Source organism: Curcuma longa, unplaced genomic scaffold, assembly GCF_044706935.1.
Source record: "Curcuma longa cultivar G26 ecotype Majalengka, Jawa Barat unplaced genomic scaffold, ITB_CL_G26_1.1 utg3290_np1212_1714210_RagTag, whole genome shotgun sequence".
Classification (NCBI taxonomy): domain Eukaryota; kingdom Viridiplantae; phylum Streptophyta; class Magnoliopsida; order Zingiberales; family Zingiberaceae; genus Curcuma; species Curcuma longa.
Genome location: NW_027435602.1, coordinates 916,162 through 935,399, shown reverse-complemented (window position 1 = coordinate 935,399; position 19,238 = coordinate 916,162). Strand labels below are relative to the sequence as shown.

General features: G+C 36.8%; 2 protein-coding genes across 3 annotated transcripts; one reads left to right on the top strand and one right to left on the bottom strand.

The window, feature by feature from the left end:
• Nucleotides 1-365: 365 nt before the first annotated feature.
• LOC141820458 (uncharacterized) lies at nucleotides 366-12,755 on the top strand. 2 transcript variants are annotated; one of them, XM_074707780.1, is made up of 17 exons: nucleotides 366-580; nucleotides 678-1,003; nucleotides 2,996-3,073; nucleotides 4,116-4,336; nucleotides 5,408-5,500; nucleotides 5,712-5,795; nucleotides 7,045-7,161; nucleotides 7,254-7,359; nucleotides 7,435-7,497; nucleotides 7,630-7,683; nucleotides 7,945-8,002; nucleotides 9,586-9,662; nucleotides 10,854-10,924; nucleotides 11,039-11,099; nucleotides 11,823-11,882; nucleotides 12,230-12,292; nucleotides 12,402-12,755. In XM_074707780.1, exons 1-17 carry the CDS (start codon nucleotides 475-477, stop codon nucleotides 12,525-12,527), a joined length of 1,764 nt encoding a protein of 587 aa, XP_074563881.1. In that variant the 5' UTR covers nucleotides 366-474; the 3' UTR covers nucleotides 12,528-12,755. The 2 variants fall into 2 exon arrangements, with proteins under 2 accessions (XP_074563881.1, XP_074563883.1); XM_074707782.1 differs by having other exon boundaries at nucleotides 504-580; nucleotides 685-1,003.
• A 3,542-nt stretch (nucleotides 12,756-16,297) lies between these two features.
• Nucleotides 16,298-19,117, bottom strand: LOC141820364 (F-box protein At4g18380-like). The gene is made up of 2 exons (XM_074707659.1): nucleotides 17,634-19,117; nucleotides 16,298-16,661 (listed from the first exon to the last, which is right to left on the bottom strand). Exon 1 carries the CDS (start codon nucleotides 18,889-18,891, stop codon nucleotides 17,668-17,670), a length of 1,224 nt encoding a protein of 407 aa, XP_074563760.1. The 5' UTR covers nucleotides 18,892-19,117; the 3' UTR covers nucleotides 16,298-16,661; nucleotides 17,634-17,667.
• Between the last annotated feature and the right edge of the window lie 121 nt (nucleotides 19,118-19,238).

The following is a 19,238-nucleotide window of genomic DNA, read 5'->3' as shown; positions in this document are numbered from 1 at the left end:
ATTCTTTACATCTTTTTCCATACGCAAGGACGCAACACGTGTCCATTCGACTATATATATATATAGATATTCATATTCATCTAACAAATAAAATATATACACGGTAGCAGCACTCGAGCGAGCGCTATCCGTTAATCGGTTGGCGTTTCCATGTCGACGCGATCTGTGGCACACATTTAACCGGTGGGCTCCAGCCAATCAAAGAGCGGCGCGTGTGCGGGCGGGAGTTGGAAGGGGCCTCGATTTTGTTCCGGCGGAGCATCGTACCGGGGGCGTCTCCTCCTCTTCTCCCCCGGCGCGCATCGATTTTATTACTTGCAAGTGATACACTACTTGCTGCTGCCTGCCTGCCTGCTGCTTCTGCATTGGGGCGCGAGGTCGGTGGAGGAGGGAGGAAGTGGTGGTGGTGGTGGCGCACCCGATTCCCCTTATCTCCTCCAACTTTCCCATGCCTATTTAATCCCCCGGAGGACGATGCGGATTCCGAAGAGGCCCCTCGCCGCCGCTCTTCGTTATTCTTCGTGTTCCGCCTCCTCCGTAGTTCCTTTTCGCCCTGCTGCTTCCTATTTCCCCGGAATAGGTTGGCAATCCCTCTTTTGTTTTTCTTTTCCTTTGATATTTTGATTAGAAATGGCTTGGATTTGACTGGCCATGGTAGTTCCTAATACTCGGATTAGGGTACAGCCGGTCGGTGTCCAACGAGCCGATGGACGGGGTCGGAGTCGAGGAGAGGGAGGCCTCGGCGCTTGATTTGGGGCCTTGTGATGGCGCGGGCGACGGACGCGCTGGGAACCGCCGGATTTGGTCGTCGCGGGAGTGGGGACGGAAGATTGCCATCGGGAAGCAGATCTTCTGCAACCGGTCGCTGAATATGAAGAACATCGTCGCGGTCGGCTTCGATATGGACTACACGCTGGCGCAGTACAAGCCGGAGACGTTCGAGTCGATGGCCTACGATGGGACTATCAGGAAGCTGGTCCATAATCTGGGCTATCCTAGTGAGGTTGTGTTTCTAAATTCTAGATTCTAGCTTTTTATTTCCTTTATTCTATGTGCTTTATCAAGATTATTGATGAAATTCCACCGTTACATTCTGGAATTTGGGTAATTTTGCTGCAATGCCTTGTTCTTTTAAAAACAAGTTCCTGAATTCCCATCTTACTGGTTCTAGAGGGAATTATACTATTTCTAGAAAAGAAAATTCAAATATGTCAATCCACTTTTGTATGATATATTCATATCTAGGCATGAGTTAGGGATCCAAGACGTAGGGAGTCAAGGGAGAGTCTGAAATTAAGAGCTTACAAATCAGTGGGTAGAAAACATTCCTTTTAGTTGCAGTAGTAGATTTCTCATTTAATAACTTGGAAAGTCTGTTTTCTCGCTTGTGGCAGTTTTTTCTCAATCAAATTCTTCAGATTAACTCTTTTATCTCATGTATGTTTGTGAGTTGCACACTGATGCTAACAACTATATTGTTTGTTTCCTTTCCAAACTAACTTATGGTAAGTTTCTTGGTTTACAATCAGACAAAGATTTAAGGAGTGTTTTTAAGATATCCATTTTTCTTGAAATAGATGACAGATAAATCATTTGTTTATTGAAATTTGCATTCTCATTCTATTTATCCGTCACGCTTAAGTTCTCAAACTTGGGAGTTAGCCTCTTTTTATGTTTTTGGATTTTCAGTTTCAATTTCAACTTTCTAGTGAGAAAAGATCCCTAGATTAACACAAGGGAAGTAGAAAAGTTAAAATTTTAACTGAGTGGTACTTGTACAAGAGTTAAGCCTGAAAAGTTTGTGCTTCAGGGGAAAATCAGGAAATAATAAAGGAAGTTAAATCCTTTACTTTCAAAATGAGTGGTTTTTTACTTGAGTAAGTAAAATTTTCAATTCCGCATAAGCAAGAGAGTACTAGTGATATTTAAAGACATGAATAAGCGTGTGTTCATCTGTTACATTCTTTGTTACTTAGGAAACAGTAAGTGATTGAGTGAGAGGCTTTCCATATATTGAACCTTAAATCAAGAGGATGGCACACATCATGTGGTAATAGAAGATTATACATCTAGTTATGTATATTGCTAAGATGATGTAAACTAATGACTTTATTGGAGATCCTATTGCAGTATAGGTTTATTGTTGTAGTAGATTTAACTATCTGAAACAGGATAAACATTTACCTCACCTGTTTCCTAAAATCAGTATATTTTGAAATATGAACAGTCACATGCTCCTTTATCAGTAATTTCATTATTGTTAATCCTCCAAAAGGAAATGAATTTTGTAGTGAAGTACTAAATCAGATGTGAAAATTTTGTTTGAGCATTAAGGATTCTAAACTAGACATGTGCGGCATGATTTGATAGTCTATTAGTGAATTTAAGATGCTATAATCCTAAAACGAAATAACTTTGGACTTCTTCCTTCTAACTTGAAACCATCTCTGTAGCTGAAATATAGTTTTCACTGATAGGTCAATCCATTTAGGTTTGCACATTTCATCCAATTTGACATAAATTAAGAATTAGAACTACAGTTGATTAGGAATATGATACATTGAATATTAAATTATATTAAGTGCTAGAGAGCCATTTCCTTTTATTTTAAGCCATTTCCCTTTCATGCATTGCATTTCTAGTTTGAAGCTCATCCAATTGAGAGTCCGTCCTTCTCTCTGGCCTTCGGTTGCGCAATAGAATCTTAATGACGCTTATCTGCTTGACTTAGCGACTCAGTTTTTCTTTCCATTCAAATACTAGATTCCCTAGTCAATTTAAGTGGTTTTCTTGGCTTTGAACTTGGTCTTCTTTGGGTTAAGGTATGTTTAAAATCTTCTACAATTTATAGCAGGAACAAACTAGTTTCTTTTTCCTATTTAAGTTCAGTTCATTTTTTCAATAACTTTAGTGTAAAAGTTCAAAGTTCTTATGTGAGAGAATATTTGATCTTCAGTATGATTAAACAATATGTTTTATTCCCTGAATTTCACAGTTGTTGGACTGGACATTTGACTGGAAATACATGGTTAGGGGTCTAGTTCTTGACAAGAAGAAGGGCAATATCTTGAAGGTAGTACTTTAGATTTTTTCGACTTCAAAAGAAATAAGTTTTTTATTTGGATTTGATGATGCTACTCTGTGACATTTTGCATATATTCGAGTACATATCCTTTGAACTATTTTTAAGCATGCAGTTGTATCCTTGCTATCTTGTTACAGCCTTTCTGTATACATCTTGAACTTGAGATTTGTAGCTTCACATTTTTATCTCTGCTGTTCATAGTATATACACACTTGCTGTTTCTGCAATCATGGCTTAGCAAACGTGTTAAACATGTGGAGAATTGCATATGTAGCAAGAATAGCTATGTTAATATATGTGATTATTTCTCATAGATTATGCATCTGTTATTGGAATATATATATATATATATAAATATGTTAGCTTTCTTGGACCTCTGCAACTGAAAACCACACTACGTAGTTGAACTCGATTTTCAAATTGTTTGCTGAAGAATTGTTGCAAGGATTGGAAAGATTGGTGAGCTACTCTGTGGAATGTGGCAGTTTTTCTAGGGAAGCTGCCACCCTAGCTCACTGGACAACTGCAAAAGATCATTTTCTTTATACTGTTCCATGTATTGTTACAATGATTTTTCTATGAATTGCTTGTGCCATTCTTAACAGTATGGAACTTTTGGACTCTAATTTTATATAAAGGTTAGCCCAATTTACAGGGCTTTTACTGCAATAGCCTAGGGTTCATGATATGAAATCGAGCCTGTTGCTAAAATTGGATCAGAAATAGTTAGATACCCACCAAGGCATGACACCTAATATCAAACTTCTCGTGAAACCATAGCACTCTTGTGAACCATATCTTATTTACTACTAGTTGAACCATATCTTATTTACTCCTACTTTAAAGTATACCAATAGACTTAATTTGTCATGCTTCAATTCCTATTTATATGTCCTGTTCATTGAAGGGGAAATATGCAATAGTAATCTCATTATGGCAGTTTCATATTATATTGTGAATGTCATTTTAGTTGTGCACCTAATCTTCTATAAACAATTTGTGTGATAATTATTATTATTATTTTTATCAGATGGACCGACACAAGTATGTAAAAGTAGCATACCATGGCTTCAAAGAGTTGTCTAAAGAAGAAAAAGTTTCAACATATGGAAATACATTAACTCGGGATTCCTTTGACGAGCCTGATTATGCTCTGATTGACACTCTTTTCTCCCTAGCCGAAGCATACCTGTTTGCCCAGCTTGTTGACTTCATGGATAAAAACCATGGAAAATTTCCTTTTGGCATGGAGTATGTGCCTTCGATCCTTGAGTAGTTATTTCTTGTTTCCAAAGTTGTTTCTTCTACCACTTCTTATTTCTTGATTGGCACTTTAGAAACGCAGCGGAAAAAGATGAACTTCTCCTTACTTTTTTAAATTTAAAATAAGAGAATTTATATACTTATAAATGTTTGGATGTGTCACATAATATTTATTTAATCTGGAGAAAGCACCAGCCTTAATTATGATTTAGTATAGATACTTCAAATAAATCAACATTAAGGATGCAGCAGTTTTTGTTCCATGGTGGAGACTTTGCTTCAGAATGACAGCAGCCTTTAGTCAAACAACGACAGCCTATTAACTAGTTAGCTCTCTTCATCTCTTTAGGTCTCTCTTTTATATTCTCTTTACTTCCTTTTACTTTTTCTCTCATGTTTTAAGCTTCTAATGAATTACATTGGTTATTTCTCAGACCAATTGATTGATATCCATAGGCCTAGCCTTATCCTTTCCTTGTTTGTTCTAGGTCGACTTTTCTCTTATGCCCACTAATTTGGCTTTTCATTTTAAATATTTATTTGGTTATTTATTTATTTTTTCTTTATTGTTCTATCTTTGATATCTTGGAGAAAATTGGATCTGCTTTAGTCAATTCCAGTAGTGCCTTAGCCAAATCTAAATTGGAATTTGCCAATTTCAAAAACTATGATCAAAAGTCGTATCTGATGTCGACTTGGAGTGTTCATATAGGAGTATTAGGATGGATAAATAGGAGTTCAAGTATCATGGAGAGTCAAGAATATTTTCCTTTTAGATAGAGATTTGTTAGTTTCTTATTTGATATGTGGAATAATGCACATTAAGTTTATTAACTGCTTCTGAACAGCCTTGTAGATTTTACATAATTGCTATTTGAAATGCACTTTTTATCTACTATGGAAAGATGTCTTCACTTGGGATCTAATTTTAGTTTTAACAATTATTTAGGATACTAAAAATATAGTGTATTTATGCTCATGTTTTCAATTGCTCATCTTTTCTTTTGATAAGTTCTAGATATTTGGTTTTGACATTCATAATATATCATTCTAATACAGCTACATTCGAATGTACAAAGATGTAAGGGCTGCAGTTGACTTGTGCCATCGAGATGGAACTTTGAAGCAAATGGTCGCAAAGGATCCTGGAAGGTAGCTGATATTTTAGTAATTCAATTTTAGTTTGTAGTTTTACCACTACAGAAATATCATTACTTATGAAATTGAGAGATGTTACTGATGTAGTGCACGACACCTTCCTATACCATGTGTTGACTTTGGTTATTCTTAGCACCTTAGATTTTGCTCTAAGATTATTCCCTCGTCATATATGACATGAAAACTTAATGTTTTGGATTCTTAGGTACATTAATGAAGATAGACTGATTGTTCCTCTGCTCAAAATGCTTCGAGACTCAGGCCGTTCTACTTTTCTGGTGACAAACAGGTATGCCCAATTGCTAAAATGGAGATGAGCATAAATAATTGTCCTTACTAGTTTTCAGATTCATTTGTACATGTCTTTAACTTCAAGCATAGACTCAATTGACATGAAATGCCAGGATACACATAAGTTGGCTCTAGCAAACCATTAGTATAAGTAGGACAAATGCTTAAGTCTTCTTCATGTTGGGGTATCAGTCCTCAGCCAAAACAAATGCCAATGCTATGCTAATCGTGCTGAGCCCTGTGCCAAACCCTGTGTTGAGCCCTAACAATTGCAAAAGAAATTCCTAACTTCAAAAAAAGGGCCTCTACATGGAAGGAGGAGAGGAGGAGGAGAGGACATGCAGGCATACCAGGAAGGTGTTGTTGAGGAGGAAGATGTGGATGAGCAGGAAGATGAGCCACTATTCTCTGTGTGGAAGGGCTAATCTTGGTGGTCTTTTGTTGGTCTCGACACAGAGATTAGATTGAGTGTGCATCTCTTGTTTTTCTTGATTCAGAGTGAAGATGAATTACAAGGAATATGAGGATGGCGGCATCAAGACATTTTGCATGATGCTTGATGGCAAAATGATAAGTTTGATGTGTGTCAATTGACTTGGAATCATCTTTAAACCATGGGTAGGACTGTAGGTAAAAGATTAGTTTAGATATTTTACTGAGATTGCCAACTAGGAGAGGATGGGATAAGAGGTATAATGATCATGATACATATCTGGGAATAGTTAGTCTAGCTAGACTTTTTTTAATTTGAGGATGGTGGCATCGAGCCATTCCGCAAGATACTTGGTGGTCAAATTGATAAGTTTTGCCTGTGTCAATCGGACTTGGAATCATCTTTAAACCATGAGTAGATATTGCCAACTAGGAGAGGATGAGATAAGAGGCATAATATATGTGGGATGATAAAAGTTAGTGTAGTTGTTAGACTTTTCTTATTTGGTTTTCTATAATACAACAACAACAACCAAACTTTTATCTCACTAAATGGGGTCAGCTATATGGACCCTCCTACACCATTTGGTTTTCTAGAATATAAGTGGATTTTTTATTAAGTTGGATAACAAGGCCTTTGAAATGCTGATGCTTTATTCATTTGTTTCTTCCTTTTAATTTGGATTTCTCATTCATTGACATTTGGGTTTTTTCTCATTGCAAAAGGAGTCTTTTGAGAATCCATTAATTGACACAAACAATGTCAGTTCTTGCTAGTTCTGATTAACTTCAACTACATGATTACTTAATTGCAGCTTGTGGGATTACACAAATGTGGTTATGAATTTCCTTTGTGGGGATTATAAATTGGATGGTGACCATGATGGAAACTACAGCTGGCTTGAAAACTTTGATGTGGTTATTACTGGCAGGTAGGAATACATATTGATATAATTTAATGCTAGATTATGTGGATTTTTGCAATCTAGCGGTAGCTTAATGTTCTAGTTGTCAAATTACTTAGCTCAAAGCCAAGCTTCTTTCATGAAGAAAATCGTGCAAATCTTTTTGAAGTTGAACCCGAGTCTGGAATGCTGCTTAATACTGATAATGGGATTCTAGTTCCTCAGGCTAGTAACATGCCTTTTCCCCCTTTTTTCATATTTGTATATATTTTTATATTTAAATTTGTAGTACCTGTACAGGTAGGAAATACTTCACCACGACTACCACCTACACACTTGAATAGAACTTGTCGGGTTTTTCAGGTAATAGGATTTAGGAGAGTGGATGAGTTTTTCCAATATCTTGGTTGCTTTATTAAAATATTATGATATTTATCTTAATTTCTTGGTAATTTAATTTGATTTAGAGATTGTTATTTTGACTTCAATTTTCAGGGAGGTAATGTTGCACATCTACATAAGCTTCTTTCAATAGCTTCAAGTTCACAGGTGCATTATTAATGTGAAATAATATTTTCTGTTCCTTGGATGAATTCTTGTAGAACTATAACTAAAAGCTACTTGAGACGTACTTTGGTATTTCTGTCACTCCATTTTATTTAATATAATTTGGTTGAGGCTTTGGTAATTCAATATGCTAATTGCATGGCATATGCTTCCCTATTATTGTGTTGTTGATGTGAAATTTTACTAAATCATATGCACTGATGATCTTTCCTCAACAACCACAATATTTTTTGGTATTAATAGGTTCTTTATGTGGGAGACCATATCTATGGAGATATTTTACGTAGCAAGAAAGTTCTTGGTAAGTAATTTCTATCCAATTGCATAGTTTTTTCATGTTCTTAAGTTTTCTTCTTATATTCTTCATTTATTATGCCTCGAATATTGTGTGTCATGATGTTCCATGGTAGCTCTATCAACAACAGTAAGTAGCAAAATGACCTGCTCACCTTCCAAATAGAAAAACACTTTGAAAGCCATCCTTTTTGTTGCCAAAACACTTGCAAACCTTCAATGAGTTGAACTTTTCCTTGAATGCCCCAAACTTTCTAGACAATTTCTTGAAGTTGATAATTCAGTCATGCATTGTTTGTCCTCCCACTAGAATAACTGTTGGAGCACTACAGGAGTCAAAATGAGATTAGAAGATTGTGTGATCTCAATTGGCACCTTTGAAAAAAATTATAAATAGAACCTCTTTTCTCTAGTTTAACATGGGCTCGATAAGTGTTTGCTTCACAATCTTGAGAGGTTGCTTAACTGCAACTTGGAATGACACTGGCTCCATGATCTCGAGTAGTGGTGGCCTCACCATCATCATGAGTTGTAGTATGTGCATACCTAACAACAAGCTCCCTCTTAAGCTCCATATCTTGACACGACAAAAGATCCAAATAATAAAACAAAATTTCAATCTCAATTTCAACACTAATCTCCCTATGCTCTTAAAGGTATTTGTAGAATTTGATATGTCAAAAACTTCTTGAAAACACTGTAAATTTATATGATAAGTTCCGAATAGAAAATTTGGGCCATCATTGAAGTTTTCAATTAAAATGACTCAATCAATTAAATCCACAGGAAACAAATACTTTTTTATTTTAAGTCCACACAAAATTGATTGACCTGGCTTAATACATTCAAATTGTCATGCCTAAAGTGACTCTCCACGGTTATTGGTATGACATGGAACTGATGATGGCTGCATGGCAATGTCTTTAACACTTGCTAAGAATGGAAAAACCATACACCATGATTAAAATCATAAGAAATATTTTAATATTAACAATCATGTCCACTAAAACACACCATGATAAATCTGTTAAATAAAACTAAAATTGCATAGAAATATCTATTATCAAGCTCTTAATAAAAAAAGCATGAAAAAACAATACACCATAATTAAAATCAAAAGCAGAAATTTAGATCATATGATCATGTTTAAAGACGACCAACAGTTTATATAGTTATACTAGTTGTCTCATTTGGAGGATAAGTTATATAGGGTAGAGGGAATCTAAGAAAACTCTTATTAGCTCTAGACACATTTAGTTGACAAATAGTTGAGAGTAACATGACTTGATACTGCCGATAAGCATGCTTTATCTGTCTGATTGTAGGAGCAACTTATTGACTCCATCTTACTAGGGTGTCTTCTAAAAACAACCATATTTTGAAAGCTCAAGGGCTCCTTCAGACAGTAATCTACACAGGAAAAGTTTTGAAATTTGAATTCATTCCTAATGTTTCTAGGTCCAGTTAAACAAATTAATTGTGCATAATTGTGATTATTTAAGTGCAGTAATATTTATGGCCTCTTTTTTTCTTCTAAAATACTGTTCCTAAATGTATACAAACTAATAACTGAATTTTTAACTGATATAGGTTGGAGAACTATGCTTGTTGTTCCAGAACTTGAAAAGGAGGTTGAGCTTCTTTGTCAGTCAAGGGAAATGCGTAAGGTATTTGAAATCTTTGTTTCTTATAGTTTATAAACAAATGAGGTATGGAAGACTCATTTTTAGATAGATAAATTAATATTGTTTAATAAAATCTCAGATTTTCTTGCATGCTATTTTTTTATATTAATTTTACAATTGCATCGAAGGTATCAAGTTTTGGACGGTATTAATCCTAGTCTATGCTTGGTTGGGATGGGCCTTGTAACATATCATAGTTATACTTAATATTACAGGACATTAGACTCTACATCTAACACCTTTATACTAGGGATTAAGGTGCCGAGCCATGTCAATCAACATGGGTGGAATTTACCATTTCGTTTGCCAACCGACAACGGAACACTTTGGCACCAGCATCGACGGAGAACCAGTTTCCTTCTTGTAAAACTCCAATGATCCCACACAACCTAGCCGCTGGCTCTCGTGAGGTTGTGATGGCCTCGTGGTGACCTCACCTGGCTGTGAGGCCGCTGCCGTTTCTTAGGATACTGCTACTTTGTGCACAAGCTCATAGCAGTGCTTTGTTGGTGTTGGGTGTAGTAGTGGTTTTTAAATTTTTAACATTCAATAAATGTCATGTTTGATTTAGCTGGCATTGCCTCCTATTTCTAATCCAACTTTTGAAAATTGTAGAATGCAATGTATAGTAAATGAACCTACAGGATGATCTTCCTGACCTTAAGTATATTTTCCAGACAAAAGCTTTAGAAACAATTGGCAGAAAATTGCTTTTGCTTGTGTCTTTAAATGAAATTTCAAAGTCCAATTTATTTCATTGTTTATAGAATCCTGTTAAAGTCTAAGAGAGCAGAAGGTAATGAGGTCTAGAACTTATGGTAAAATGAAGTAGCAAGTATCTAGATGCTGGTAGTAGAGCTATTTCAGCTTGAAGCAAGAGCACAACTGCACAAGTATTTCATGGCATGAAAGTTTCATTTTATGCATATGAATTATAATCAATGGACAAAATGCATACCTTTATTGTTTATTCTTGTACCAATTTCATGATGTTTAAGCTGATAGATACCTTAACGTTGGGTTTTCGGCTCATTGACATACTGAGAAATCTTCTAGGTGAGAACCGTCCACTGATCTCGCATTAGCGGGAGCTTTGAACTCTTTTGTGCTTTTGATACCTGTTCTCCACCCAGTAGCATACCCAAGTTCATTAATTTGTAATTTTATGTCTAGATGCTGCGACAGTTGAGGATAGAGACCGACCTTATTGAGGACAAAATTCATCATCTCAAGTGGTCTCTCAAGTACAAAATTCATTCAATTCTATCCTCTATTCTTGACTATTTGTAGATTAACTAAAGCACTGTGTGCATCTAGTTTATTTGTGTGCATCAATCAAGGTCATTTTTCCGTTGCAGGTTTGATATTTTTGATGCCAATGAGAAACAGTGTTTGTCAACTGAACTTGATAAACTGGAGGTGAGTAGTAAATGCAAAGTAATAACTGGAAATACATTATAGAATTCATTGAATTTGGCATTTAGTCTCAAATTCCAAATACTTTTTCTGTGCTTTTGCTGGATACAACTAGCAAGGACCTTGGTTCCAAGTTTTATTAAATAAAAGGGGAAAATGGGTAAAATGCACTAGAAAACTTGTCAAAGCAAAGCATTTTGAATAAGTTGCCATCTGAATTATGAGAATTGCTCTTTTTTAAATTTAGAAATTCATGATGTGCATCCATTTAACAAGTTGATTAAAGTTCTTCTTGAAAATTATTTTTGATTGCCCTTATAATTCATTCCAGTATACAATATTTTTCATCACTTTTCAATTTTTCTCAGTCGCCCATCTCTTTCCATCAAAGTGTGTTACCATTACCATTGTTTTATAGATCAAAACTAGACTATGGACATCCTGTCATGACTTTTCCTCCTAATTTCGAACTTGACAATACAACTGATCCTTTTTCTGCAAGAACATTTCATGATTTTTCTCTGAGGCCTTGCACCAGTCTACCTCTTTTTCTGATCTGATATATTCGTCCAATATTTTATAATTTGTACATTGCATGAAGAGTTACTACCTTCAATGATCTCTGACTTGGCAAAACTTTGTGCATGTTGCATAATAATATAATAATTATGAACTTTTCATGATAAGCTGGCGAGTCTCCTTTGGTTCTTTTTGTTTATTTGCTAGATACAAAGGGAGAAAGTTCGTCGTCTCCATCAAGATGCCCAGAGGGAATTTCATCAAAAGGTAAATAACCAATTTCTGTGTAACTGTAGAGATTTAGATTGCAAATGCTACCTTGAACAAAAACAATTAGATTTTATTTTGTTGAAATCAAAATGAGTTTGATGTTAGTAGCTATGCTCTGCGTTTTATATTCATTTATTCTAGAATTCAGAAACAAACTGTGCTCAGCATGTTTGAGATTTCATGAGTGCTTAGGAATTGAATGCTCCCTCGACGATGAGTGTATTCCCATAGCTTAATATTCCAGAAAGATATGAAAAACAGAAAGATATAAAAAAATTCTTTTTCATCTGTATAAATAGGGCCTTGGTTTCCTTATCATGTTTGTGTTCTGTTCTTTGATGCAGTTTCATAAAGTATGGGGGCAACTTATGAAAACTGGTTACCAAAATTCACGCTTTTCGCATCAGGTAGATCTTCCTGCAAACTATTGACTTTGGAGCTATCTTTTTTTTTTTTTTTTGAACATTCTGGTACTTGATTTCCCAAAAGGCATTTGTTTAATGTATATTTCTGCAGGTAGAGAGGTTTGCATGCTTATATACAAGCCAAGTGACAAACTTGGGATTATATTCTCCTGACAAATACTACAGAACAAGTGAAGATTTCTTGCCTCATGAAATTGATATTGTTGGACTCGTATAAATTTGGGCCGCTGCAATGCTCTGACTTGGGGATGAAAGGTGCCTTTCAAAATTGAGAATGCTTCGACAAGAATCCATGAAGCATTTATTTTCTTTGAAATGTTTCTAACCAAATGTGAAAAGTATATCTTGAAATATGAAATCAAAAAGCAACATCATTTTCCTGTAATACTTCTATAAAAAAAAATTGATAGAACATCCACGGTTGTCCATAATGCTACAAGGGTATCTTATAGGATGCTAAGACATGTTAAAGAAAAGTTTATAACCCAAACTATGCAAAAAAATGCTTCAACTCAATAGACTTCATTGCCATTATCCAATCTGTTATTGTTATATTAATTATATTTATTGTTTGTGCATGTAAAACCTTACCGTATTTAACACCTCTTCCCTAAACTTTGTTATGCCAATTATTGGGGTTAGGTTACAATATATGTAGGCGACCCACACAAGCCTCAACAATATTTGATTAAGAGGAATTGAGTAGTGGTCGAGTGAGAGATTTTGGTAGGTCTATTTGTCTAATGGAAGTCTATGTTTGCCTGAATTGGAGTCCAGAAGAGCTAGAATTCTTTGAAAGAAATTTGTTTTGTCGTATTAAATTGGATGGTCGCTAATTTGAGGTGATGAATTTTGGCTGATAAGGTAATGCATAATTGGTACGAGGTGGAGAATATAGCTTGTGGTTAGTTGGTTGAATGATTTCGATTTAACATGCTTTGTAGTGACTTCTTGGTACTAGGCTTGCAGTTCTGGTGGTTGCGGTTCTTGGTTGGCTAACTCTGCTGGCATCTATCCTTTAGATATTGTGGCTTGACTGGGTGTTGCAACCTATTACTTACATGGTGTAGAAGAAACATATAACTTTACCCACATTATAAGCTACCCATGCCTTGCCTTGTTTCCATAAAGTGCAGTTAAAGTTGTTAATTTGGATTGGATAACATATAACTTTACCCACATTATAAGCTACCCATGCCTTGCCTTGTTTCCATAAAGTGCAGATAAAGTTGTTAATTTGGATTGGATTTGTCAAATTATTCTGCTCTGTAAAATAATTTAAATAGGTTGGATTAAAATTTTATTAATTAATTTTAAGACGGCTATAGGTAGGTCGACTCGTCTAGGCTCGCGATTTATGCGGGTCAGTCTATGAGGGGCTCGAGTTGATTTGCGAGTTAAGATTTTTTTTAAAAAATAAAATAAAATAAAAAATTCAATGAGTTAATAAGCTTGACTTGTCTAATGGCAACTCTAATATAAGATTTTTAAGAGGTTTGTTAAATCAAAAAGTTGGACAAAAAATTTGAACCATTGTTGGCATGAGGTTGGAGGTTTTTATTTTAAGAGCAGTCATTAAATTTTAAAATTGTTTTTTTCTCCCAAAATAAAAAATGTGGGTGGGGTTGTAGAGATATTAAATTAAAAATAATAAATAAAGATATATGATTTGATAGTGTATAGTGTATAGTGTAGAGCGTATAAAAAATTTGAGAGGTTTTTTGTTTTTTTTTATAGTGGAGAGAGTAATAGATTATTATGCTTTTGATCTGATATATTAGAGACCACAAGAAAGCTTATTTAGAGCTCACAGGATATATTTATTTTATTTTCTTGACCGATTATGAGTTGACTTGTTTAATTTGTAATCCATCTTAAATTAGATTGACAATGTCAATCCGCCCGAATGGTGAGCTAATTCATCCAATTCAGATTTTTAACGGATCGATCTGCCCCGTTGACAGTACTAAGTGCAGTGGTTGAGGCAAATATTCTCATGATACTGCCCTTGGTGAAAAAAAAATTGGAGGAAGTCGAAGCGGAAAATATTTTGTTATTCGCTTTTGTTGCCGATGTGACCATCTTTTCCTAATTTCTCATTACGTGATTCTTGAGTTTCCTAATTTCTCATTACGTGATTTTTGAGGTCTACAACTGTGCGTTTACACTGAAGTCTCCGTTTCTGAAATGCTGTAGAATGACAACTGCTGTCGGATCAGCCTCTATCGAGTCAATCTCTGTCAAATCAGCCTCTATCAAGTCGGTCTGTTGAGTCGGTTTCTGTAGAACGACAGGATGAGTGATGAAGGCCTCCGACACTAGTGATCGAAAGAACTAGAGAAAGGTTAAAAGGAAACTAAGACAAGTCTTAGAGTAACCCTATATGCAATTTGAACCGCCGATTCAACGGTTATTTTTTGTTTGAACCGAAACCAGCCCGGTTCAAGCTCCATGTAACCGGGTCAACGGGTTGACCCAGTTGAGGTCCCAGTTACAGGGGCCAGGTCCAATCGGTTCTATGTTGATCTGATCTCTGCTATTATTTTTATCTTTGAATCTACCTGTTGTTTCATACTTTAGTCATTCAATGGATTTTTGCCATGAAAAATCATCAGTCATAACTCATGCTATGGGGGGAATAAATGCTGGATTGCATGTGTGATCTAGATGATTAAATGAAAAATTCTTCCAAATATAGTTGGGATAAGTTTACACCACTGCCTTTAAGATTGGTAGTTGTTTGTTATTAATGAGATTCAAGTTGAAGGAAAATAGGATACAACTCTCCTGCAGAAATCTGATTTTTCAGACTGCCTAAATACCAACCACTTCTTCAGTCTAATAACTACCACTGCGACTCAGGCCCAGGCTACCAACCACATCTTTAGTAAACTTGGCTTTGATGACAGTAGTCAGAATCTTGGTGGCTTGATAAATTGCGAACCAGTTACTTGAAGAGCTGTCCATATACAAATTGTTCCTAGGAAAGTTTTATTCTACATGTCATTACCCTTTAATTTGCAAAAGTGAGTTAGATTAATGACTCAATGGTAAATCCAATGAGAAACCCCTGACTTATCTTGTCAACAAATTAGTTAAGTATCCTAAATCCAAAATGATAATGCATCAGTAGGGGGAGTTTAAAATCTACAATTGTAGGCCTATTCGGCCTATTGACCTCTTTCTTCCCAGTAAAAACACAGAAAAGAAGACTTGCTTCAACCTCCTCTATTTCTTCCATTATGATGAGTTAGCTGGTAGTTGGCAACTACACAGCTTGCTTTTTATCTAAGTAAATGGCAGGTAAATAATCCTCAAATAAAAGTTGCAATTCACGGTTTGTTGTGATTATATTGCATGTATTTCTTTTATAAGAAATCTATACTGATGCATGAATGGCACATCAACTCCTAACTACCGACTTAATAATGCGCATGGAAACATTTATGAGATGCATCTATGGCGTATTAACTATTACCTGTCAGTATAGTTGTGTGAGGGAAAATTTATGACCAAACGCTGGCAAGTTATAAAAACTACAAGAAATCTGCAGGCATTGGGAGGAGAGTCTTGGATGTTTGGATGTTTCATAGAATGCTTTTATAGCAACAAATAAATCACCATTCAACTGGTATATTGACCAGTTCAACATGAATTCGACAGGCACAATGGTTGTTTAATGATATCTCATCATAGTATTAGAAACAAAACTCAGTCAAGGTTCCACCAAAAGAAAAGTACAAAGAAAGGTTCAGTCTAGCTGTGCAGGAAACGTTTAACCCTACTTTACAAACAAGCAAGTAGAAACGTCTAAACTATTTCTCCCTATGTTTTGGTGCAAGCTATCCTGCAAGATCAAAGACTAAAGTTTTGACACTAATAGAGAATAACAGTGTAAACATCAACAATGAGTAAAGGATATACTAAGCAAATAACATTTTGGCACAAGCAATGTTGACATGAGAATGCAGTGCATAAAAGCAGAGCTAAGCAACAGAAGGCAAACTCATAAGATATAATACAATTTTTGGTAGCAATATAACTAGAGTGGATCATGGTGACAATAAACAGGATGAGCACAATAATCTATGAAAAAGTCCATACTCCACTATAGAATGGCTACAGCTTCAACATGCAAGGATATATCTAGGTTGACAAAAGTGGGAGAAAAATCACCCTTAACTTGCAGTGTAACACTATAATGCTTTCTTCAGTTGCAACAGATAGCAGCACAGCTTAAAATCAGCTAACAATTGTCACCATTGATGGATCATGTTGATTAATCGTCATTTAGCTAATAGTTGTCATCTGCCTTTGAACATGTTTTAGTCTCCTACTCGATCTTCAAAATCTGAATGGTGAATAAGTATGACAAATTATTTATGCTAAACAAAACTGATATAAAGCAATTCAAACTAAAGTACAAATCCACATGACTTTTAAATATTCAATATAAAATGTCAAAAAAAATCATAATTGACCATTACCGATATGCTTCACACTCCATCACTGTAACTACAAGTAGCATGACATGATGTAGAAACTTGACTTTCATCCAAAAGAAAAAAAATTTTGAAAGAAAGAAATTACTTTGCACAGTACCAAAATCTAAGTGCATAGTTGGCTAGTTTTAGGATAAATATCAGATAGTGCAGACCCCACATAATTAAACAATGCAGAACCATATCCAACTACCAGTGCAATGAAGAATGCTTGAGAAAATTAGAATTTACCAAATAAATCAGCAATTAATCAACTGTAATATGAAAATTATAACTAAGCAAAAATTAACAAACAATCACTGGCAGTAGAACTTTAATGGGATAAACAAGTTTGAGAACCACTTTGAGCTTGAATTAGTTGGTCCTCACCTTCTATGTACATTAAGCATCACCGCCACCTTCAACCTCTGGACCAGATACCTCAAATGTATAGGAAAACAGCCATATTTACCTTTAGAAAATGGTATTATGCTTAATTTGATATGGAGAAGGCCTAGAACCTTTCAGCACTCAACAGCTTAAAAAGACAAAAGGAAGCCAGTCATGCTCCCTATTGAAAAACTAGTAGCCCATGAAAGATGCTGTTTAGTGAACAAGCACATGCAAGAACGAATACCAACAAACCTAGCAATTATGGAAATATTTATCTGCAACTTGTAGCGTATAACCAAACAATAGGACTAGAAACATACATTAAAAAATTAGGAGAGACTATTCAATCAAATTTCATGAATCCATGTTTACGATCACCATATATTCAGTATTAAGAACAAAATATCTTAAAATTAAACACAATCAGTGAACAGTACATGGAATGTTACCTTTCTATGATGGTGTATTACCATCCTTCCAAACTCAGAACGAATTCATCTCGAGACAGTAACTCCTCCTCTTCATAAGCATTCCTACAGCCGATCTATATGGCTCTTTGAAAGCACTGGAAATCCAGCACATTTCTGATGAACCTATGAGACCACCACAGTCCCTGTTACTAACAAACTCACTTCCCCAATCTTGGCTTGGCCGAACAGCCACCAAGGTTGCCCCTTTGAGAACTACACCGTCACGTAGCTCAAGGTAGGGTGCGTACCATAGTCGCATACTGAGGGCTGGCACCAGGGTCCGTTGTGAGCTCCCAGCGGTAGATGACGGTTTCACCCTGAACTCCTGCAATTGTTTCTGCCCCATCGTCAGCAACCCTTGCCCATCAACGTCTGTGAGCTCCAAGGTCTCAAGAGTCTCATGCTCACTGATGATTGGCTGGAGGACGTAATGCCGCGCCGAGGCAGCAATCATAGAGCTGATCGTCCAAAACAGTCTAAGTTTCAAGTTCCCGTTGCTGTAGAATGATTCCGGCATGCTACCGCTGTCATCACTCATACAAGCATCCTGGAAGCTAGAGTCAGAGCTGGGGTTCGAGGATATAGGCGACAGAGAAGTAGACGAGAGAACAGAGGCAGCACCAAGGATGACACAGCTGTCGAGGGTCGACCCAAACTCGGCTTTCCACTTCAAGAGGACACCGTCTTCGAGGCCAAGCTCGCCAGCTGGAAACTCAATCCGGAGGCGGCGAATATCCCGAAAGTTCTTCAGTACTTCGGAGGGACAGTGGTGGGAAGCATCTGACAACATCGAAGAGGTGGAGGAGGAAGGATGCGAGAGCGTGGACCATTGGCTGGAGGCAACGGAAGCGGAGGTGGTGAGCATATGGCCGAGAGCTTGCAAGGGCTTCACGATGCCACCAAGGATGATGCGTGCAAGGTGGGAAATGAAACCGCGGCCTCTATCCCCTCCGGAACCCGCATCTGGGGAAGCGGAGGGGTCGTCGGAGATGACACAGCCGATGCGTACGAGCACGAACTCTACGAGTTGAGCAAGAGCGTTGAAACGCCGGCAAACGACGCGGCACCTTCCCAGATCTTTGACGTCGCCGATCAGGTTGAAGACGACGAGGAGCAAGCAGTCCGGCAACAGATCGAAGTGGTCGATCCCCTCCGCTTCCTCCCCATTCGCAACCATGGAATCCCCACGCCTGCGAATGGGTTCCTCCACCAGCGAGCCTCGGAGGGAGGAGGCCATCGGAAAGAATCGAGGGGATTCGCGGCAGGGCGACGAGCGGAAACGGGATCAATCCAGCACGCTCTACCAAGTTGAAAGGGATGCCATTTCTGGATATCGAGCTGAGGACGATGAGAAAATCCGCGCCAGATAGGAACCCTAACAGCCCTGGTTACGATGGTGGGAAAGCCGGCCGGCCGTCGGTGGAGGCGCGATCTTGAGGAGGGCGTTGGGGGCAACGGAGTGGCCTCTCCGCCGATGAGAGAAAGAGACAGCGGAAAATAATTTGGATAATTTAAGGAAAAAAAAAAGATTGGAGAAAATTATGAATAACCCCCTACCTTTCAAAATATTATAAAGAATATCTC